The sequence below is a fragment of the Sturnus vulgaris genome, chromosome 25 (assembly GCF_052056855.1).
Source record: "Sturnus vulgaris isolate bStuVul1 chromosome 25, bStuVul1.hap1, whole genome shotgun sequence".
Taxonomy (NCBI): domain Eukaryota; kingdom Metazoa; phylum Chordata; class Aves; order Passeriformes; family Sturnidae; genus Sturnus; species Sturnus vulgaris.
Genome location: NC_142267.1, coordinates 5,885,900 through 5,909,572, shown reverse-complemented (window position 1 = coordinate 5,909,572; position 23,673 = coordinate 5,885,900). Strand labels below are relative to the sequence as shown.

General features: G+C 55.1%; 1 protein-coding gene across 2 annotated transcripts in view; it reads right to left on the bottom strand.

Moving 5' to 3' along the window:
* The window catches only part of EPHB2 (EPH receptor B2), a 132,083-nt gene that overhangs the window by 74,881 nt on the left and 33,529 nt on the right, over positions 1 to 23,673 (bottom strand). For both annotated transcript variants that reach the window (XM_014881699.2, XM_014881700.2), the window contains exons 2-3: positions 18,331 to 18,395; positions 13,499 to 14,183 (exon numbers count right to left, since the gene is read on the bottom strand). In XM_014881699.2, coding sequence (XP_014737185.2) covers positions 13,499 to 14,183; positions 18,331 to 18,395 — 750 coding nt within the window. The remainder of the gene's footprint in view (positions 1 to 13,498; positions 14,184 to 18,330; positions 18,396 to 23,673) is intronic.

Genomic DNA, 23,673 nt, shown 5'->3' with positions numbered 1-23,673 from the left:
CCCGGGACCCCTGGGAACCCTGTGCTCGGTGCCAGATGTGGGCCAGATGTGCCCGTGTGCCTGAGGCATCCCCGCTCCTGGTGGAGCTGGCTGCACGTGTCTGTGTGCAGGGCTGTCACCTCAGCCCTGCCCTGGTCACCCCCATGCACACAGCCAGGCACAGACCAGACACCAAGAGCGCTGCTGCTGCAGCTCCTCCCGGGCTAATTAATGAACCCTCATTATTAGTGAGCTCCCTGGGCTGGCACAGAGCTCTGTTGTGGTGTCACATCCTTGAAAGTTCATGCTGGGCTCCACTGCCCAGCCCACAGCCTGAGCTGACACACACCAGACCCCCCCACCCACATGGATGCTGCCCCACAAAGCCCTCTGCAGGGAAAAGGGAAAGGAGACCCCCCATGATGGCCATGTCTCCCTGAGGCTCAGGGTACCACAATGTCCTCCTCCCCTCCTTCCCTCAGGGCTGAGGCTCCCCAGGGAGGACCTGCTGCCCACCATCCTCTGCCTCCTCCCTCCCACCTTTGCTTTTGGCCGTCTCAGCATGCAGGAAATCACTGCTCTGGTTTCCATGGAAACGCCATCATGGTGGGGCACCCCCAAAATGTATGAAACAGTCAGTGTGGTGTGGCTTTGGTGGTCCCACATGTCCACCCCCGGCTTGGCAACCCACTCCTGAGCTCCCCCACAGCCCTTCTGGGGGCAGGAAACCTGGGATGGGGGCAGGAATTCTGCTGCCAGAGAAGGAATTGTTTGCCCAGAGAAGCTGTGGCTGCCTCTGGATCCCTGGAAGCGTCCAAGGCCAGGTTGGACGGGGCTTGGAGCACCCTGGGACAGTGGAAGGTGTCCCTGCCCATGGCTGAGGTGGCACTGGATCAGGTTGTTCAAGGTCCCTTCAACCCAAACCATTCCAGGACTGTTCAGGCAGGGCTGAGCACAGCAAACCTGCACATGGCTTCAGTCTGAGCCCTCTGCTCAGCTCTGCACACTCTGCTCCAGCTCTTTTCCCACGTGTCTCCTTTCATGCCATGCTCCCATTCCTGCCTTGCCACTGGAAGTGCAGGAAAAGCAGCCCTTGGACACGGGTAAATCCCCACCACAGCTCCTGCAAAAATGCAGAGAGCCAAATACACCCAAAATCACATCCCAGAGGACCCACCCTGTGTGCTGGGCAGGTCCCCATGGGAATATTTTTGCCTGGGAAATCCTGGAAAGAGCAGCCACACTCTAATTCAAGAGACACAAAAACAAACTGGGATCACTTCCATCTGTGCCAGACAGCAAAACTTTCAAGAAGAAGGAAAAATAAAAAAAGACCAGTTCTAATTATAGGGTATCAGGAAGATACACACACTCAGATTTGTCACTCTGTTTCTAGAATATCCCTACACATGGTGACAACATGAGTGAGCACCGGGCAGAGTGACATTCCTCTCCTGCTTCATAATCCCTCTGGAAAGCAGCAACACCAAGCAGAGAAAGCACCCACTGAGGGTGAACCAGAGCCTCCTGCCACTCCCTTTTATAGAATCGCTGTGGCTGGAACAGCCCTCCAAAATCAGAGTGCAATCATGAACCCAGCATCCACCAGCACACGTGTCCCCAGGTGCCACATCCAACCTCTAGGGATGGGGACCCCACCACTGCCCTGGGCAGCCTGTGCCAGTGCCTGACCACCCTTTCCATGAATAAATTTCCCTAATATCCAACTAAATCTACCCTGGCACAACTTGAGGCTGTTTCCTCTGGTCCTGCCCCTCATTCCCTGGGGGCAGAACCTGACCCCACCCGGCTGTCCCCTCCTGTCAGGGAGTTGTGCAGAGCCACAAGGTCCCCCCTGAGCCCCCTTTTCTCCAGGCTGAGCCCCTTTCCCAGCTCCCTCAGCCCCTCCTCACCAGACTCATGCTCCAGCCCTTTCTCCAGCTCTATTCCTGTCTCTGGACATGCTCCAGGAAGGTCCTCAGGCTGGGATTTGCCTGGATGGAAAAGCAAGCTGGAGAAAACCTGGAGATTATTTTTCCTACAACGCCTCCCTCGTCTCTTATTCTTCAGTTGGTGCCAGGGGTTCACTCCCAGGGTGTAAACTGAGAGTAGAACATCACCATTCCTGCCTGGACCCATGGGAGAGCTGAGGCAGGTGATGGTACCTGTGACGGTGACAGGATGGCAGGGCTGGCTGTCCCCATACCAGGACAAAGGGCAAAGGCAGGCAGGCTTTAATCCATTACTGGGGTGCACTGCAGGGAAAGGGGAATGAGAAGCTTCTCTGTGTATGAGTCATTCCCCAAATGTTTCTTCTGTTCCTGTTTTCCTTGCTTTTCCTCATTCTGTTTTATTAATGAGGCTGTATGGATGCACTGAAAGGCTCAGAATTTATTTTGCTCAAGGAAAGCTCTGCAGCAGGAGGATTTCCACTGGATAAACCCTCTGAGCTTCCTGCCCCCAGCTCTGGGAATCCTCTGGGTGATGGCTGGCACGAGGGAGCAGCTCCAGCATCCACTGCCTGCACAGTCTGAGGAATCACCTCCTCCTCCTTCCTTGAGATCCCTGCGAGCCAAAGGTGGTTCTACAGGATCCCAAACCATCCAGGTGGGAGTGAACAGGGAATCTGCCAAAATCATCCTCTGGGGTGGTGGTGACAGCAATATGGACACTGCACAACTGTCACCAGTACATGAGATGAGGGATAAGGTGAAAGGAAAGGGAGGGAAAGGGGCAGAGAAAGGCTCAGGAAAAACAACTGGCTTCCACTGAGATGTCTCAGGAGAGAGATCAGCCCCCCAGAATTTCCAGGTGAAGGCTCTGATGCCCAGCACTGTCCTGCATCCTGCCTGCTCCACACACATGGGCACCTGGGGCCACTGCCTGCAGCACCAGCCCCCAGGCAGCCCTTCTGCATGTCCCACAAGGGCTGTCCTGAGGGGCAGGCACAAGGAGGAACAAAGGGATGGGAACCTCTCCCTGCTGCCCAGGAGCTGCACAGCCCCTTCCTGCCTCCCTCCCAGAGAGCCCAGGCCATCAAAAGGCAGATCTGGGCCATTCCACGGAGTGTGCTGCCTGCTGCTCCTGCAGACACTTCACAAGTCACTGCAACCTTTTCCAAAGCCATCCAGGCTGGGAGAAAGGCCATGGGGAGCAAAGCAGGAGTGTTACTCTGCTCCAGGGGCTCCACCTGAGGCTGCACTGGAATTCTGACTAACCTGGAGGGTTTGGGCATTTTGATAGTTGGAATAACAAACCCTGTCTCACGTGGTCATTTATTGTTCACTCTGCTCCTGTTCCTGTCCAGCTGCTGGTGTAACAACCACAGCACTCTTGGGATCATGATGTTTTGGAAGGAAATTGCTGCCTGTGGTTTCTGCCTTAACAATGGTCTTGAACACAGGGTCTCTGTGAGCTCCAGAAGTGTCAATAGTCTGAAAGTGTCAAAAGACTCTAAAAGTAGGAGGCTGTCATCTTTAAAAACTGTCAGCACTCAAATCCTGAAGATATTCCCTCAAAATGCAGTTTGAATTTGCTGCTGATCATAGGAATTATTTCCAGCCTGTGGATCTGCAAGGGGTCCTCAGTTGGTGGTGCAGGGATGCCCTGGGTGCTGCTGCAGCATCACTGTGGTACCCACAGCCCTTCATGGAGCTGGGGCCAGCCCAAGGGAGCAGAACCCCACACTCAGATATCAATATTCCCACTGAAAACATCAGTTTCTGCTAAGGTCTCTCTGCTTTCTGACACCAGGAGCAAAGCCAAAATCCCTGGGTTACCTCCAAGGACTCCCTGAAGATTCCAACACCTTGGCAGGTGACATTTCAACGTGCTGAGGAGGAGAGGAGATCTCAGTGTCTGAAGACCCTGCAGCAGAAACCTGGGAAGGCTTCCCAGGCTGTCACAATGTGTTCACACAGGTCCCCTTTGGGGTGCCAGCACACAGAGCTGGTGGCTCCAGGTCTGACCACAACCTTTTCCTGCCTCCCCCTCCCAGGCTGCTTTTCACACCCAAAGATTTCTGCTTCCCTGCTCGTGCTATTCCCTGTTCCCCATCTCATTTTCCAGTCTCCAGGACCTGCCATCCTGCAAACCATCAGTTTCTCTGGCACTACAGCCAGTTTCCCCAGGACTTGGATCCAGCAGAAGCATCCAAGCCAGCTGGGCAGGGGGAGGCTGCCCTATAGGATTAAAAATCCAAATTCCTGCTGGAACTCACAGCAAGGATGTGGTTCAGAGCCTCTTCTGTTGGGGAGCATCCAAAGAAGGTCCTTGAGGATGGGGAAGGGTCTGGAAGGGGAGGCAGGAGGTGTTTAATCTCCAACCACCCACACAAGGACTGGGCACCACAGAGCAGTGTCACCAAACTTCAGGTCTCCTTCAAAACATGACAATAAAAATGTCTTTTCCTTGGCCAAACCTAATTAAAGCTCGTTTGAAGTTTGGTCTGTGTTAACAGAGCCATTGTATGAGCTATGAACACTTTGATTCCATTTCCCAACCTTTATGGAGACTTTTCTGTACACTTCCCAGTGATAGATTATGCTTCTAAGGCATATGGGGAACAATAATGAGTTTCCCTGGAGCTAATTAAGCTAATCATGGCTTATAGATTAAATTCTCTGTAAGGTTTTTACCTTGTGTGGCTAAAATCAAAGAGCTGTGCTCTTACTGAGCACATCTGACTCATCTGACATCAGAAAAACTTTAAATCAGCACAGAGAATGTCGGAGGGTATTTCCCAAAATTAAATGTTCAACACAATCTCTTGGCTTTGGCCCAACATGCTGAAAATTTTCAAATGAAAAAGAAAAAAAATCCTCAGAAGCATCATTTTCTCCAATTTTCCTCAAGTTACATACAATTAAGAATGTTCTCTCCTTGCCCTATAAAAATCCAGCACTGTGAGGAATTCAAGGAAAAATCCTCCTTCCCCCCCAAGATCTCTGAGCGCTTTCAATCAAAGGAAAAAACTAATGGCAAAAAAAAAATCCACATTCTCTTCATTTTATGGCAATAATGAGTTAAAATCCTGGAATCCTGGGCTTGAATCCCAGCTATTCATTCCAGCTTCTATTAATGTTTACCACTTTTCTCAGAAAAAAAAAAAAAAAGGGGGGGGGGGAGTGGGGGAAAGGGAGGCCAAGGAAGGAGGGAGAGGAATAAATGCTGCTCTGCCACTGGCACAGGATGCTGCCAGAGCTGCTCTTCCCTGCTCACACGGGTGCAGCAGCACCAGGAATGTGGTGTTTGATACAAAATGCTGTTTCATCTGTAAAAATATGTCGGGGGAGATTTTCTCCTGGGTACACATCAGCTCCAGCAAAGCACTGAGTGTCCCTGTGCCCCAGGGCACAGAGGGGACAGCACTCCCAGCTCTGCTGCCACTCACCTCCCCACATCTCCTCGCTGATCCCAGCACGATGGGATGAAGGGAGCAGCCTGTCCCAAAGTGGGAAGGGGGGCAGGGACCATCCCTGCAGCTCTTCAAGGTCCCTTCCAACCCAAATCATTGGGAGACCTTGAGCAGAAGGATGAAGGGGCTGGGCAAGGGGACTGTGAAGCAGCAGCTGGGGCAGACAGTGGCAATGCAAAACTCCACCATGTTTCTCTGAGGAATGGCCATCATTTCCATCAGGAAACTACTGCTGGGTTTTGCTGGAGCTGGGATCTCCATCCTTTCCTCCAACCCAAGGGATTTGTGAGCTGCCCCACCCTGATAAATGAGAAGATGCTGTTCCCCTCTGGGCTCCCACAGGCTGCTCTCACGTATCCTGCTGATGCTACACCACTGCAGCAGGGCTGGGAGAGCTCTGCAACCTCCTGCTGCTCAAAATCCACTCTCATGCCCTGGAAAACCTCACCTCCCTTCCTCTGTAGAGAAAACACTTCTGTGGAAGGTCTCAGTCCATTCCTTGTCTCGAAAGCAAAATGAGAAAGGAACTCTCATTTCCTTTGTTTCCCAAGAAGGTGCAGTTCCTCAGAAGCTGCATTTCCCATTGCAAAGTGAGTGCTCCATCTCCCTTCTCTGGCAGCACATCTCTTGCCCCACTCCTGGATTATCTGTGACCCTCCCTGTGAGATCAGCATCTCTTGGGGCTTCACACCACCAGTAAATCAATACCTCAGCCCCCCTGTCTGACACCCCCTTGCTCTGCCAAGCTCCCCTGGGTCCCATTCCAACCTCCCAGAGCCCAAACCCCAACAGGAATGTGCAGAGGACAAGCTCCAGGCAGGTGTGGAGCGGCTCCCAGTGAGCAGCTGCAGACTCCACCACAGCCCTAATTGGGCTCACAACATGGAGAGGTCAGCAAGAAGAATCAAAGCCATGGAAAGAAAGAAGTTGTATTCTTGCTTCCCAGACAGAGAGGGAGGAGAAGGAGAAGCCCCAAAAGCAGCATCCAACAATGCCACCAAGCCCCGGCCGGCTGGGAGCATTCAAATTGTCAACAAGGCTGTAGAAAAGGCAGACAAATTCCTGTTTTGTACTTGGGAAGGAGCCAGGTGATGTCATCATCTTCGAGGATGATGGTGGAATACTTTCCATTCCAGCAGTAACTCAAGATGTTAAATAGCAGCCACTGAAGTTAAACATTGCTCAAGAAGCCTGTCAGGGCAGCACCCACCTAAGGGGGTGTAGGGAGAGGCCTGAGGGGCTGGGGCACACTCCACACTCGCTTCCCACGTGCTGTGAGGCAACAGGGTGTTTCAGAGATGGAGGGAAAAGCTATTTGCTAAATGAGGCAGTTGTGGCTATTTTAGGATTGCAACGTCAGTACCCATCAAACAGGGCTGTGACAGCTCCAGGACTGGGTCAGCCAGGGATTAAAGGAAGGTAGGGATGGTAGTGCCAACCCATGTGCACTTAGGGAAAACAGATTAAGGCAAATTAGCCTTGTGTGGGTTTTTGATGCAATTACAAGATCGACTGGGGGGGGATAATGGCATTAATGTCACACCCCCAAACCTCTGCAGAGCCTTTCCCTGGCTAACACACGGGATATTTGGATTCTGAAATCAGTGGCTCCACCGACACTGTGGGACATCCTCGATGAATTAAAACTTGGCAGGAGAAGGCGGCGCAGCCGAAGATCTGAGCGGGGCTGCTCCTGCTGCAGCCAACAAACGTGGTTCGTGCCTCTGGGCTGCTTCACGTTTTTATCAATGACCCAGCAGAGAGCCCAAAGTGTTCCCAATAAAGTTAGCTGTTGACATGGAAGCTGTGGTGTGGTAAATACTGAGAATTAGGGGTTCCCTATACAGCAATCCTGACGCCCCGGGGAACTGGGCACAAGCGAGAAATGTGCATTTCAAAGAGGGACAAGGACACAGCCCCGGCTCTCCCAAACCACAGGGAAGTACAAGGATTCTTCAAAAGCACCCAGAGAAATGCCATTGCCAAAATGGTTAATCAAAGGCAGAGGGAATCTCAGCATTCCCTCTAGCGTGTGTCTGATCACCACGAGCAGCCTGCATGTGGGGAACTGCATCTGCCAAGGAAAAGGCTAAAGCAGTGCCAAGGGCTGGGAAGAGCCAAAAAAGTTGGCTAAAAACCTCAGCAGAGGACCACGGGCCAAAGATTACCCTTAAACAGGCACAGGGAGCACAGAGGTGTGGCGATGGGTGAGCTCTCTGAGGTGGGAGTGCCAGGCACAGTGCAGTAAGGAGGCAGGACAAGCTCTGGAAGCATTTAATGGGCAGCTCTCTGTCTCTGGAAACATTTCCAGAACAATTGGTTGTATCTGTTCCAGTTCAACCAAGAATGCTTCCTGGAAGAACTCGATTACCCCTAGAGCCTTACAATTCATTGGCTGGGTCCAGCACTGTCAGAGGAGGCCCAGACCCCAAACAGGCACAGAGCCATAAATAGCCCCTTATCAGGAAAACATCACGTCCTCGTGGGCCCTGGCTGTGAGACAGCTCGGACAGGCCCTGCTCCAGCACTTTGGGAAGCTGGTCTCAGCCCTCAGCACATTCTTGGGCCCCTCCAAATCCCAAGTACAGCCTGGCTGCTTCCCACCCACTGTGCTGCAGGGATGGCTCGGGGTCCTTGTCACACACGCTTGTCATGTGTCCCCCACACACGGTGGGGTGGTGGCAGGCCTGCTGGCCTGGACATCAAAATCATGGCAGGGAAGGGGACCCTGCTGAGCCCTGGGGCTCCCCTCAGGAGAGGCCCAGCTCCACCTTGAGCTGCAAAATCAGAGAATCCCAGAACGGTTTGGGTTGAAGGGACCTTAGAGCTCATCCAGTGCCACCCCCTGCCATGGGCAGGGACACCTTCCACTGTCCCAGGCTGCTCCCAGCCCTGTCCAGCCTGGCCTTGGGCACTGCCAGGGATCCAGGGGCAGCCACAGCTGCTCTGGGCACCCTGTGCCAGGGCCCCCACCCTCACAGCCAGGAATTCCTTCCCAATATCCCATCCAGCCCTGCCCTCTGTCCATTTGAAGCCATTCCCTGTGTGCTGTCCCTCCATCCCTTGTCCCCAGTCCCTCTCCAGCTCTCCTGGAGCCCCTTTAGGCTCTGGAAGGGGTTCTGAGCTCTCCCTGGAGCCTTCTCCTCTCCAGGTGAGCACCCCCAGCTCTCCCAGCCTGGCTCCAGAACAGAGGGGCTCTAATGCTCAGAACATCTCTGTGGCGTCCTCTGGACTCCAGCAGCTCCATCCTCCTGATGTTGGGGACCCCAGAGCTGGAGGCAGCATTGCAGGAGGGTCTCACAAAAGTGGACTGGGGGGCAGAGAACAGAGAAGAGAGCCAAGAGCACAGCCTGAATCTGACCTGGTTTCTCCTCTTCCCACAGGTCACCAGCTCCTCTCCTCCTCAGAAAGGCCTGTGTCCCCAAGGGGTGACAGCAGATGTCTCTCTGACAGCCAGAGAGTGTCACCACCAGCTCCTACAGGGCAAAACCACCCCTTGTCACCCCAGAATGACCAGGACTGTCAGTGCTGTAGGAGCACAACAAAGGCAATGCAGGGAGCAGAGATAGCCTGCTGTGATGGAGAGGAGCTGCACGAGGGATGAAGGGCTGAACTGCTGGCAGCAGAAGCCATCAGCTGCTGTCCCTGAGCAGGCACGGGCTGTGCAGGCAGCGTCCATGCCCTGTCCAGCCAGCCTGGAGAGCACAATGGCTCTGCCTCCAGCGGGGCTGAGCAGAGCCAATGGATAGGGAGGCAGAGGAGAAACGCTTCATGTGCTGCATGGGAGGGACAGGGAGGGGAGGGAGGGGGAGAGGAAGACAAAGAACAGGGAGATGGAGAGAAAAGACGCAGGCAGGGAGCAGAAGGTGAAGCGGGGAGGATGGGGCTGGGGGAGCCAGGAAGGAGCTGGGGAGTGAGAGGAGAGGAGCAGGGAGGAGTAGAGGGGAGCAGAGGGGAGCAGAGAGGAGCAGAGGGGAGCAGAGAGGAGCAGAGAGGAGCAGAGGGGAGCAGGGAGGAGCAGAGAGGAGCAGAGGGGAGCAGAGGGGAGCAGAGGGGAGCAGAGAGGAGCAGAGAGGAGCAGAGGGGAGCAGAGGGGAGCAGAGAGGAGCAGAGGGGAGCAGGGAGGAGTAGAGGGGAGCAGAGGGGAGCAGAGAGGAGCAGAGAGGAGCAGAGGGGAGCAGAGGGGAGCAGAGGGGAGCAGGGAGGAGCAGAGGGGAGCAGGGAGGAGCAGAGAGGAGCAGAGGGGAGCAGAGGGGAGCAGAGAGGAGCAGGGAGGAGCAGAGGGGAGCAGGGAGGAGCAGAGAGGAGCAGAGGGGAGCAGGGAGGAGCAGAGGGGAGCAGAGGGGAGCAGGGAGGAGCAGAGGGGAGCAGAGGGGAGCAGAGAGGAGCAGAGGAGAGCAGAGAGGAGCAGAGGGGAGCAGAGGGGAGCAGGGAGGAGCAGGGAGGAGCAGAGGGGAGCAGGGAGGAGCAGGGAGGAGCAGGGAGGAGCAGAGGGGAGCAGGGAGGAGCAGAGGGGAGCAGGGAGGAGCAGAGGGGAGCAGAGAGGAGCAGAGGGGAGCAGGGAGGAGCAGAGGGGAGCAGAGGGGAGCAGGGAGGAGCAGAGGGGAGCAGAGGGGAGCAGAGGGGAGCAGAGAGGAGCAGAGGGGAGCAGAGAGGAGCAGAGGGGAGCAGGGAGGAGCAGAGAGGAGCGAGCAGCCAGCCCCTCGCAGGGCCCTGCGGGAGCAGCAAGCCAGGCCCGGCGAAATGAAAATCTCTTAACCACACAGAATTGTTAACTGCCCCCAAATCCTTTTGTGCTGGGGCTGCGAGCTTAGAAGAGCTTAAGCTGTTAGATGCATGAACTTCCTCCATAAATATCCCCCGTGCACAGTGCCGCGAGCAGGCTGTGTGCTATTAGCCAGATGAAAAACCCAGAGGAGAAAATGAGCAACTCCTCCAGCTGCACAGAGGGGCTGTCCATTCCCTGGGATGCCCTTCTCCACCTGGAGCCCTCGGTGGGGCAGGACCGTGGCCCCCCATGCTCCCGGCCATGCCCTGTTCAGGCGCCTGAGTGTGTGAGAGAACTTCACCCTGAAAGCCAGCTCGGATTTGCTTTTGTTTTGCTTCTGGAAAGGGGCCCAGATTCCCTCCCACCCCTGGAAACACGAGCAAACCTGCCAGCCACATGTAGGAGTGTGTCCCCCAAGCCAGACAGATCCACTGCTGCCTCGGCAGGGAGCAGGGGCAGGGACCTGCAGGAGGGGGTCAAGGATGCAGGGATAAATCCTGGGAGAGGGTCAGGGATGCAGGGACACATCCTGGGAAGGGGTCAGGGATGCAGGGATCCCACAGGTCCCTCCTGATCAGAGCAGGGGCCACCAGCCCCTTCCCAGCTCTTTCTGGGGCTCACTGGAAGGGCTGGGAGAGGATGGGGATGCCATGGCTGTCCTGCCAACTCTGTGTCTGGCTCTCCTCCCAGTCCCCACAAAAAGGGATAAATGGAGGGGGTGTCCCAGTCTGGAACAATCCTGGGGTCCCATCCAGCCCCGATTCCACCCCACATGAGAATGGGATTGGGAATAAGGAACGGGGAAGGCAAAGAAAAGAAGAGAGGAGGAAAGGAAGAGGAAGAGGAAGGTGAAGGGGGAGAGAGGAAGGAAAAGAGGAGGGGGGAGGGGAAGAGAAAGAGGAACAGGAAGGGAAAAGGGAAGGGAAGGGAAGGGAAAGGAAAGGAAAGGAAAGGAAAGGAAAGGAAAGGAAAGGAAAGGAAAGGAAAGGAAAGGAAAGGAAAGGAAAGGAAAGGAAAGGAAAGGAAAGGAAAGGAAAGGAAAGGAAAGGAAAGGAAAGGAAAGGAAAGGAAAGGAAAGGAAAGGAAAGGAAAGGAAAGGAAAGGAAAGGAAAGGAAAGGAAAGGAAAGGAAAGGAAAGGAAAGGAAAGGGGGAAGAGAAAGGGAAAGGGAAAGGGAAGGAAAGGAAAGGAAAGGGGGAAGAGAAAGGGAAAGGGAAAGGGAAGGGCAATGGGAAGAGGAAGGGAAAAGCAAAAGAAGGCGGGCAGGGGGAGGCTCAGGGAGAGGGGAAGGGAGGCAGCCCCGAGCCAGCTGCCCCATGGAGACGATGGGCTGCCGGCCATGCTGTGATTGATGAGGGAGGGGAGCTCGGGGCCAGCACCGGCTGCACACACAGCTGCCGAGGTACCGGACCTCCCAAAATCCTGCTGCTGCTGCTGCTGCTGCTGCTGCCCAGACAAAGAGCAAACCGGCCTCTCCCTCCTTCTCCATCCCTCCACCCCGGCCCCCACTCCCGTTCTGTTCCCCCCAGCCCTGTGGGGACAGGGTTCTGCAGAGGGGACATGCCAGGGAACTGTCCCTTGGCTGGGCTCGCAGTGGCACTGGGGAGCTCGCCAAGAAACCCCGGCTGCATGAGAGCAGAGCACTCTGTGCAGGGCTGGGGCTTCTCGGGGAAAAACCAGCCTGAGATGGAAAAGCTGCCATGAATCACTGGGGCTTTCTGGTGCTGCTATGGATGCTTCACTTGGGAGCTGTAAAACCCCCGTCTGCCCTTGCAGGCAGGGATTAGCCAGGCTCAGTTTCCAGCAGTACTTCCTTGCTGTCCCCATCCCTGCTCAGACTGGAGACACTTGATCTGCTCGAGCTCGGTGGGAAGAGGCATTCAGTGGCTGAGTGAGGAGTAGCTGAAATCACAGATATTAAATGATCCCCACAGCACACCAGGACCTGAATTTTGGTGCATGAGCAGCGCAGCCACCAGCAGCAGACATGGAGGAGCCCTCTCCAAACAGCCTGGAGTCTGTACTGAGCACGGTCAGATTGCCCACTCCCCTCTCCAGTGTGTCTGTCTCCCACCACCAGCCCCTTCCCCATGCTTGGTTCTACCTGGCCACCCCTTCACAGCCAGAGGAGAGGAAATACAGCTCCTCCCTTGGCTCTGCAGGGGCCTCTGACATATCTATAATTGATCTCAGAAGCCCTGGCGCTGCTTGGAGTGTGCTGATGCTATCAGAACCACAGAGGGATTTCGATATTCAGGACAGGGGGAAAAAGATCCTGTTTGCCAAACTGTGGTTTGCTCCATGCATGGCACAGCTGCAGGTGCCCATCACAAAGCTCTGCCCATCCCAGCAATGCCAGGAGCTCCTTTCTCAACCTTCCCAAGCCCGGGTATGACTGGACAGGAGCACAGACATCAGCTCAGGGAGGGGGTGCTGAGCCTCTTGCTGGCCTGGGACCACACTGGCTCCGTGGTGCTCAGCTGAGCTCAGCAGGCACTCAGGGAGTCTGCTTTGAATATCTACAGGGGCAGGAGAAGATGCTTTGAATATCTACAGAGGCAGAACATTTATAGGGCAGGAAACCTCTGGCTGCTGAGGAGCACAGGGGCCAGGTAGCTCTGAACAGGCCATGACCATGTCCTGCCCTGGGCCATTTGCACCTCACCAGGAAAACACTGAACACAACTTTCTCCCTCCCACTGCACCCTTTTGGGTGCATTCCCACTCCCCTCATCCAAGAAGAGATTCAGCCTATGCCAAAGCACACAGCAAAACTGACAGCATCACATCCCCAGTATTCTGGAAGGCAAGTGCAGATTGGTGACATGCATCACATGTGTGTGTGCCTCCCAAACCTGGAGAGCAGGGATGGCACCAGCAACAGGTGCCACCCTGAACCCACGGGCTCTGGGGACCTGGAGGTCATGCACAGCCTCTGCAATGGCTGCATGAGTCTGGCACAGGAATTGCTGGATGCATGAACTTCCTCCATAAATATCCCCCGTGCACAGTGCCGTGAGCAGGCTGGCATCATAATAAACCAGAGGAAAAACCCAGTGGAGAAAATGAGCAACTCCTTCAGCTGCCCAGAGGGGTTGCCCATTCCATGGGATGCCCTTCTCCACCTGGACCCCCTGATGGGGCAGGACCGTGGCCCCCCATGCTCCCGGCCATGCCCTGTGAGGACAAGTGAGGAGCAGGGGAAGCAGCCAGCCTCCACACACGCCCCTCTGCCACCCCTGCCCAAGGAGGCCCCTCCCAGGTGGTTCGTGCAGACCCAGATGCCAATCCCAAGTGCCCCCAGCAGCAGAGGTGAGCCCCTGGGCCCGTGGTTACCTCTGCAGACGGTGCCATTCTCCACGGACTCGTAGCCAGCCCGGCACATGCAGCGGCCGATGGGCACCAGCCACTCGCCGTCACCATTGCAGTACAGCTTGATGGGCACATCCACCTCCTCAGCATTGGCAATGCACGTCCCTCTGGCTGCCACCAGCGAGGTGCTCTCTGCTCCCGACAGGGTTTCCTGGAAGACGGCCCCGTTCTGGATCACACGGGGACATTTGCGGTAGAAGACACGGACGGCGATCAGGGACATGCAGCCCCCGTAGTCCTGGAAGGCCAGGTAGAATCCATTCTTGGAGACAGGCCCAAAACTGCGCACCTCGGTGTTGATCTTCATCACCCGCCCGCCTAAGTCCACCTGCGAGAAGCTCTCGTCAGCAGCAATCGTGTCCACCTTCATCCAAGGGTTCTCCATCCAGTTAGGAAAAGTCTTGGTGGCCGAGTCAAAGTCCGACTCGAAATAGTAAAGGTTAAAAGTCTCCTTACAGGAGCCTGGCACGTTTGGGATGCTGCTGCAGTCCCGGACAGAAAATTTCATCTCCACGTGGATGCGGTGTGCCCCTCGCCTGCGGATGTACTTGGTGCGGAGCCAGTTGTTCTGGCTGGACTCAAACACGTTGCACACCTGGTAGGTGCGGATGGTGTTCATGTTCTCGTCGTAGCCACTCACCTCTTCCCACTGCGGGCAGGACACACACAGTCAGGGGGCTGCACTGAACGGCTGCTCCCCGCCCTCCTCACCTCTTCCCATCCCCACTGTGTGCCAAGCAGGCTCTGCCAGCACCGACTGCCCCTCTCCGTGCCCACCCTGTCCCACAGGCTGTCCCAGAGCGCCCAGCACCTCATCCCACCTCACCCACACCCCCCTGTACCTGCCTGGGTGGGGTTTGACCCACAGGGTGCCCTGTACCTGCGTGGGCAGGGTTTGACCCACACCATGCTGTGGGGACAAAGGGGACCCTTAGGGCCACCTCACTGCCACCAGCACCATGCTCCATGCCTGCATTCAGGATCAAGCCTCTCTGCTGCTGCTGGGACAGCAAGGCCATGCTCTGCAGCAATGGTTTTAATAGGGGCTGTGCCCATGGCTGCACTGCAGGGCTGTGCCTCTGGAACAGGAACACAGTGCCTTTAGCACAGGGATTCCCACCAGTGGCACTGTAGTTACACACAGGACCTGGCTTCCTCACTGGCTGGCTGCAGCCTGTGCCTCTTCCCAGAGGCAGGATGGGACCATGGCCAATCCTGCTGTGTTCCCAAAAAGGGAGGTGCTGGGTAAGACCCACTGGAGCCCTCATCCCTGCCCCTTCGAGGGTCAAATGCTTTGGGGTTCCTCCAGCAGGTGTGCTCAGGTCCCAGCCCCAGGTGTCCTGAACGGGATCTGTGGAATGCAGACATGCCCACGAGCTGTGCCATGACAGCAACATCCTTCTCAGCAGGACAGCTCCGAGCTGACAGATTTCTCCATGGGCAGCTCCCCCAGCTGACTGACTGCCAGCTCTGGAGGAAGCTCTGTAGAGTTACAGAAGAGAATATCCTGAGCTGGAAGGGACCCACAAGGATCATCAAGTCAACCTCTTGGCCCTGCACAGACACCCCAACAATCTCCCCCGTGCTTGAGAGAGGTGTCCAAACACTCCTGGAGCTCTGGCAGCCTTGGGGCTGTGCCCATTCCCTGGAGAGCCTGAGCAGTGCCCAGCACTCTCTGGGGGAAGAACCTTTTCCTAACATCCAGTCTAAATCCCCTTGACACAGTTCCAGCTGTCCCTTTGGGTGCCCACAGAGCTCAGGGCTGCTGTGACATCTCCTGACTTTCTCCAGCTCTCCAGGCTGTTTTTTTCCCAAATTCTCCAGCACTTGTTGTCTCCATTCTGTGTAGGATGGAGACACTTCAGGGTGGGGGATGCAGGGCAGGAGCTGCAGCCTGTCAGCAGCCACTGCTCCTCTGTGGGGAGCACCAACAGGGAAGGGGCTCTGTGGGACGAGAACCCTCAGCTCACAGAGCATCTCCCCCTGCCCAGCCCCTGCCAGAATGCAGAGCATTTCCCTGCAGTCCCATCCCCACCCAGGGCACCCACCCAGTGTGGCTGCTGGCAGCAGGGACAGAGTCCTGCTGCCGTGTGACACAGTCCTGGCCAGCTGGAACTGCTCCTTCTGAATTTGTCCATAAACCTGCTCAAGTGGAAGCCGAGCTGTTTCCCATGGATCTAACACCCCAAGCACAACCCTGCCCTGGATGCAGGATCACAACACCCAGGGCAGGGCAGAAGCACAGCCCAGGCCCAGCACCAGCGTCAGGACCAAATCCAGGGACAATCCTGCAGGAGCAGAGCACCTCGAGCCCCTCAGGCTGTAAATGGCCTCACAAGGGCACCCAGGACTGGGGAGAGAGGCTCAGGAGATGGGAGACAGATTGCTCCTCACACACCAAGGCTCACAGCCCAACAGAAGGCTGTCAGGGAAGATCCCCAACAGCTCCAACCACTTCAGATTGGCAGTGGCTGTGAATCTGCTGCCAGGGCTGGGGGATGAGAAGAGCATCCTCACAACACACAGCCGGAGCATTTGCTTTGTTTTCCAGAAATAAATTTGGTGCGTTAGTGGAAAATTGCAGGATCTCCCTGCTTTTCAGGGCACTGGCTGGGAGGGGAGTGAGGGAATCAAGGACAAGGCATGTGGAATCAATTCCTTCCCTTGCCCTGCCTCTGATGTGGCTCTCCCTCACCTGGACCATTCCAGACACTCACCTTGGCAGGCACCAAGACCAATGGACCCGACACACACCTGCCCAGCCCCCAGGAGGGTAAGGACACGAGCCCAGAGAGCTCAGCCTTAGTCAGGCAGGAGCAGCATATGGTGGAATAGGGCTTGGGATGAACAAGAGGTGCTGGAGGCAGGGACTGGGGACATCTATGAATGGCACCAGAGCTTCAGAGCCAGACATACAGCAACTGTTTGGGTAATAACCCCCAAAAAGGAGCAAACAGAAGCTTCTGTCTTGCAGGTGATGCTGGCTGCACCCAACTTGGCCAGTCAGCTCTGAGGGGGATGCACTGCCTTGTCCTGCCCGTGGACACGAGCCCAGGAAGGCACTGCAGAATTGTCACCCATGATGAGCACAGTGCAGGGCATGAGGTGGAGACAGGAGGTGATTCCACTGCACTGCACTGTCCAGATGAGCATCCCCACCCTGATGGGGGAGCTGGGAGCACCCTGGGAGCCAGGCTGGGGAGCCCCAGCATCCTCCCACATCCCCCAGCATCCTCCCACATCCCTCCAGCCTTCCCTTTTCCCAGATGGGAGAGAAAGTCACCCCTGTGCACCAGCCCCTGCGCTTCCTCGACGCTTAATTAGAAGCCTCTCCCTTTCTCCTGGCTCTCTAATTAACATGCCTGCAGCTCAAAAGAAGGCAGCAGCACAATAACCCGGGGAGAGGCTTCCAGCAGGCCCCGGCCTCATTAGGGCCGGGCTGGGCAGGGGGAGCAGGGCGTGCTTCACATATGGAAACACCACAAACAAGAAAGGCTGGGCCAGGAGAGAAAAAGACTTGACCTCTGCTCCCCCCCATTGTGTGCCAGTCATCCCCCTCGGCGGGCACTGGGGCAGCCCTGCCCTTTATCATGGTGATGGGCACCACAGCCACGCTGCTCCAGCTCGGTTTAATCTCTCTCCCCAGACCAGGCTGCTTCTTTTCTTCTGCCAAATCAGCTCAGATTGAGGGCATGCTGTCAGCCTGGGGGTGAGGTCCAAAGAAATGTCTTCATCCAGCCCCAGTAGAGGGTGGGTGGAAAGCAGGATGGAGCCTGAGCCACCACTGCTGTACATGGGCATGGGAAGCATCTCCAGGCTTTGGCCAGGCTGGATTGGGCCACCCAAGTGCAAGGGAGCAGGTCTGGGGGCGCTGGGCACTGTGGCTGCTGCTGGTCACTGCAGCCAGAGGTGGGCAGGATGCTCTGGAGCACCTTGATGCCCCACGTGGGACACAAAATTGGCTGTGTTTGAATATTTACAGGGGCAGGAGAACATCTACAAAAAAATCCCTCTGGTTTTCTCCCCCGAGTGGAAGGGTGCAGAAATGACAGAATCACACAATGCTCTGAGTTGGAAGGGGCCCACAAGGATCATTGAGTCTAACTCCTGACCCCTCCCAAAAATCCCACCCTGGGCATCCCTGGGAGCATTGTCCAAACTCTCCTGGAGCTGTGGCAGCCTCGGGGCTGTGCCCATTCCCTGGGCAGTGCCCAGCATCCTCTGGGGGAAGAACCTGATGCACTGCCTTGCCCAAGCTCTTCTTTAAAGGAGCTCCTTCAGGGTGGTCTTAGGATGTGTCTCAGGGTACACCAGGCCCTGGTAAAGAAGACAGACAGCTGTGCTGGGCCAGCACACCTCTCCCCATGGGATGCCAGGGATGCTGGACACTCCTGTCAGGACCAGAGCCCAATGCCCTCATCCTGCTGCAAGTGACAGGCAAGGGAATAACAAGTGAGACACTGGGGACAAATGATGGTGGCCTTGGCACGTTGTTTCTTCTTCTCCTCATTTCTAGGTGCCTGCAGGCCAGCTTTATGGAGAGTATGATTCCTCTAGCACCACACTGGTTTGACTCTGTGGGGTGGGAATTACACCCCACAAACACTAGGGTATTTTTTGGAGTATCCTCTCCTAGAAAACTACTGGAAACCTCAACTGCCACCTCCTTTTGTGCTCTTCCCACATGGCCAAGGCACTTTGCACAAGTGCCTGACTTTTTCTGGGCCAAGCCTGCTACATTCATGTGCAGAAGAGACCCCAGAGCAGCTCCAGGTGCCCATGAGCTGATGCCTTACCCCTGATGGAGGATGCACCGTCCAGCCCAGCTCTGCTGTCGCTGTTGTGGAGTCCATCAGGGTCTCTGTGGAAGGAAAGTGAAACATGGAATCACTGGATGCTGGTGAAAGGACTGAAGATGGAGACAGGGAAACAAACAGGTGGAGAGGAGCCAGCCCGGGGCTGCAGGGCTAGAGCCCATCCCACCCTGAGCCTTGTCCCTCACCCAACTGCCTCCCACCCACTGCCCACTTCTCCCTGGCCCCCATCCAGAACCATGGAATCACAGAATGTTAAGGTTGGAAATGACCTCCAAGATCAAGTGCAGCCATCAGCCCAGCTGCATGCTCATCATTAAACCACATTCACAAGTGCCACATCCACACATTTTCTGAACATCTCTAGGGATGGTGATTCCACCACTGCCCTGGTCCAATGCCTGACCACTCTTTCCATGAAGGAATTCTCCCCAATATCCAATCCAAACCTCCCCTGGCACAGCTGGGAGCTGTTTCCTCTTGTCCTGTCTCTTGCTCCTTGGGAGCAGAGCCCAACCCCTACCTGGCTGTGCAGAGCCACAAGATCCCCCCCATCCCCCTTTTCTCCAGGCTGAGCCCCCCAGGCTCCCTCAGCCTCTCCTGGTGCTCCAGACCCTTCTCCAGCTCCTCAATGTCTGAATTTTCATTAGGGTCCAAAACCGACCCCAGGATTTGAGGTGGGACCTCGAGGTGCCCAGCACAGGCAATGTCTCCTGCTATGAACTGGGACTCTTCCATCCACCAGGCAAACTGGGTTTTCCTCCTCCCAATCCCAAACCCAGGTACCCCCAGCCCAGTTCTACCCCTGCAGATGAGGAGCAGTCTGAGCAGGGATCCTCCATCACCCTCTAGTTTCCTTTGCCAAAAGCAGAATATTTTTTCTCAGCACATTGCACAGCAGGGAGAATCCTCAGAGATGCAGTAGGATGTGGGAAGGAACAGCACTTTTAGGCCTTAAAAGTACTAAAAAATTAAACCACTGTTAAAGCTGGTTTTCCAGATGATTTGGGTTGAAATAGGTCAGGGGATGCTATCACTGACCAGCACAGACCCCACAACAGCAAAGCCTCTTCACCCTTCCTGCAGCTCATGATCCTTCCAACACTGCAATTCTTTTCATCCTGAATAGCTGTGGGTTGGTTTAACCCCACTGATGGCACAAGGAGGGGAGCTCAGGTTATAGTACCCCAATACCTGGGCCAGCATGAGCAGGTGAATGTGCCAGCCAGCTCCAACCCACTTGGAATCATGGAATCATGGCTGGAAAAGCCAGCTAATATCACTGAGTCCAACCATTAATGCCATGCTCAGCACTAAACCATGTCTCTAAGCACCTATACACTTCTTTAACACTTCCCAGGGAGTGCTCAAAAGTCTTTTTTGGACCCTTCCAAGAGTGGTTTCCACAGTGTGGGGAACTCTGTCCTCCAGGTCTGCAGCCACGTGCTCTCTGCAATACAGGGATTTTCCTGCACCACACCCAAGGCTGGCAGGTTAAGGAAACAGGACAATATTCCTGAGTTTAGGAAATGCAGTTTAGAAATTCCACCCAAAGGCCCCAAAACACCGAGACTGGACATGGGGGGAGCACGGTGGGACAGACTGCACAGGGCAGCACATGGCCAGTGCAGTCTGTGCTCAGACCATTCTGATGCCCAGGGAGGAAATTCCCTCTCTGCTCTGCAGGGACAATGTGAATCTGGCCCTGGTTTCAGCACATGCCCTGGGGATGCCAGCTGCACTTGCAGGGATGCTGGGAAGTGTCCATCCCATACACACTTAAAGTCCCAGAATGGCTGGGGTTGGGTGGGACCTTCAAGGCCATCCAGTCCCACCCTGCTGCCATGGGCAGGGACACTTTCCACTATCCCAGGTTGCTCCAAGCCCTGTCCAACCTGGCTTTGGACCCTGCCAAGAGTAGTCCCAGAAAGGGAATGGAGAGTTACTGGATGTACCCATGTCCTTCTGCTTTCCTTCTCCCCAGGCACTCTGCCACAACCCCCCCAAGAGCATCTCCACCTTCTCCACTTCCATTCCACTGAACAAAAACAAAGGAAGAAAAGCTCAGCCTTGAGCAGATCCATCAGGAGAGCCCAGCCTGGATGCAGAGGTGACAACTGCTCAGTGCCTGTGAGCTCCCCCTCCCCACTGGCACCCCAAAAAGTGCCTCGGCAGCACAGTGCTCCCTGCACCTCCTCCTGGCAGTAAATCCTCCTCAGACTGTGGCTTGTTCATTACTCCTGGTTCAAGCCAGTGGTTTCCAGTTCACAGGAAACCAGGATTTCAAAATTTGGTTTTACTCCAAGAGTAAAAAGCAAAAAATAGTTCTTTTCAATTTTTCCCACTAGGAAGAGCTCTGGAAAACAGCTAATCCTGAAATGTTGTGGGTCAGACTTACGAAATTTCTTTTTAAACCGAATATTTGTTTACATAGGTCAATATTAGTGTTTACTTTATCAGAGGATCTGGCTTTTTCATTACAACACCAGTAGCGTTTGATCTGAAAGGAAAACAGTATTTTTCACCCAGTGCTAGCAAGAAGCTTTAAAAAACCCCTGAGTTTGTTACTTTATCTTAACTACCAATGACAGTGGTGCATAATAAGTACATTAATAGCAGTGACTAAAATGGAAAAGAAGATATATTCTAAGTCATTACAAACAATTCCCTAAATAAACTTCATATTTTGAAGCATTTTGCATTTTTAAAAGCCTTTTATTTAATGAAAGCTCGGTGCAGTGGAAACGTGCTCAGTACACCACTGCCCCCACCCCCCCCTTATCCTCAGCTGAAGGATCCCCTTGGAGCTCTGCATCCACTCTGGCTGGCCCAGGGACAAGGAGGAGAAGAAATTTGCAGGGTTTAAGCAAGTTTTTCCAATGGCAAATTATCTTCCCATAAAAAACACCAGATATTCCATTAATTTTAGTCTGGATTTACACCATTCAGCTGCCAGCTATTGGATTTCCTTTTCCTTCTCAAAAGACTCTGCAGTCCAAAACCTTTCCCTCTTGTGCTGCTCACGGGTGGCAAATGATCCATCTCCAAGACAGCTAAATTAGCTCAGCTTCCTTCTTCTTCCTCCCCAGCCCAGGGTCCTGCCTTTGTTCATCACCCCTCAGGTGCAGGGGGTCCCAGCTCTGTGGTCCCCATTGCACACAGCTCTAACACTCCAATCTGCCCCTCTTGGGGCAGTTTCTGCACCAAATTGCTGCCCAGGCTGAAATCCTTTTGGAGATGGGGTTACACTGAGCAGAGAGTGCCTGAATTATAGAAAATTGGGAATAACTGGTCCCTGTGAAGCACAGTGACCCTGCAGGGTCAGCACAAGTGGATGTGAATCAGAGCTGCAGAACCACAGAATGGTTTGGTTTGGGAGGGACCTCAAAGCTCATCCAATTCCACCATCCCACAGGGCTGCTCCAAGCCCTGTCCAACCTGGCCTTGGACACTTCCAGGGACGGGGAGTCTGGGCAACCTCTGTGGGCAACTTGTTCCAGATGCTCATGGACACTGCTGAGTGACAGGTGACTCCAGGCCCAGGGACATCATTTGGACAAAGTTCTGCCATAGCTGTGAGCTCCACACAGAGCCTGATAAAGCCCAGGCTGCCCCTGCCACTTCAGTGCCCATGGTGACCGGTGCTGGGCTGTCACCAGCACCTCCCCTGCTCCCACCTGGGGCTGCCCCATGCTCAAACAAGTACATGGGCACACAACAGGGGCAGCTCCTGTGCAGGGGACAAAATGCACAGACCAATTCCAGGATGGGCAAGCCCAAGGCCAACTGTTAATGCCTTGACCACCACCTTGGCAACTGCCCTCACTGTCACAGCCACTTCACGGTGCCATCCTGCTGGTTTGGCAGCACCAGGGTGAGAGGCTGATGCCTTGGCAGCCCCATAAAGCTCCCCCTGGCACCCAGGGCACGGAGCAAAGCCATGTGAGAGTGGCAGGGGTGGGAGCCTGGCCCCTGGCTCAGCCCTGGTGCTGTGATAGCTGCAGCTCCGTGCAGGGCTCCCTCCACAGCAGCAGCTCCTCAGTGCTTTGCTTTTCTCCTCCCCTCCTGTGTGTTTATCTGCAGCTCCACATGCTGCCCACGGCATTAGAAATAAATCTGCAGCTGCTCCAAACCAGCAGACTCAACTTTGGCTGCTTCCCACCAGGAGCTGTGCTGCTCCCCCAGCACACCCGGGGATCACTGCCCGTCCTCCTCACTTTGGAGATGTTTTCTCTGAGCAGCTTCCTGCCAGCACTGGGGCCTGTCCCAGCACTGCTGCCCCCTCTGAGGGCACACCATGGCTCTGGAGGGACCCTTGGCATCTCCACCATCATCACCCACACCCCACCACTTCCAGATGCTCAAAGCCACGCTGGGGCAGTGTCACACAGAGGATCTGCTGTGACAATACCTGCCTGGGGGTTCCTGTGCTTCCACAAGGAAGGTTGGTTCTTGCTGCTCAGCCACAAGTGAGATGAGTGTGGGATTCTCAGCTGCACCAGCTTTTCCCATCTGGCCAGATCAGGAATATGACTGGTGGACAGAACTGGGAGGGGAGGACAAGTCTGGGATCACTTTGGGTCCTGCTGGTGGCCAGGAGTGGGGATGGACCAAGGGCCAGTGGCAGAGGCTGGAGGTGACAGGGATTAGCAGAGGAGCTGTGCATGTTGCAGACACACTTCCCTCTATCCTGAAAAATGACTTGCATGGAGTTTTGCCAATTCAGACCAATTTAGAGCATCTGGACCTGAGTTTCTCAGAAGTCCTGGCAAATGCTTCACATTCACAGGCTCCAAGCTCATCCAGATAAAGAAACAGCTGGACAAATAAATAGCCCCACAGATAGCTGGAGCCTCCACCCTCATTTTTCCACCCACAACTTTTTCCTTCCCCTTTCACTCCTCACGTCAGCTCCTCTCTCAGGGTAGGACACTTGCCAGGATTTTAATCCTGGTCCAATATTATCAACACAGGGTGCAAGCTTCTCATGCACATCAGCTGTGGCCAGTGCTGGATATGTAAAGCAGGCAAGAAATTTCCAGCCTGCTCTGATGGATTGGGAGCAAAGTCATGCTAAGGCAGAGACAGTGGGAGATCATTCCTGCTCACCATGTCCCTTCTGCAGCCCACCTAAATCACCTCACCAGCTCCGGGCTGCACAGTGTCACAGCCCAGCCAGGTGGAGCAAGAGCAGGAGCTGCACTGGAGACACCACAGGTGAGAATGAACTCCTCCATGCAGGAACCACGTACCCATGCTGGCCTCAGAACAGCCAGCACAGCCCAGGGCAGGGGGTGGCTAATGAGAAACCCGTCTGTCCCCACC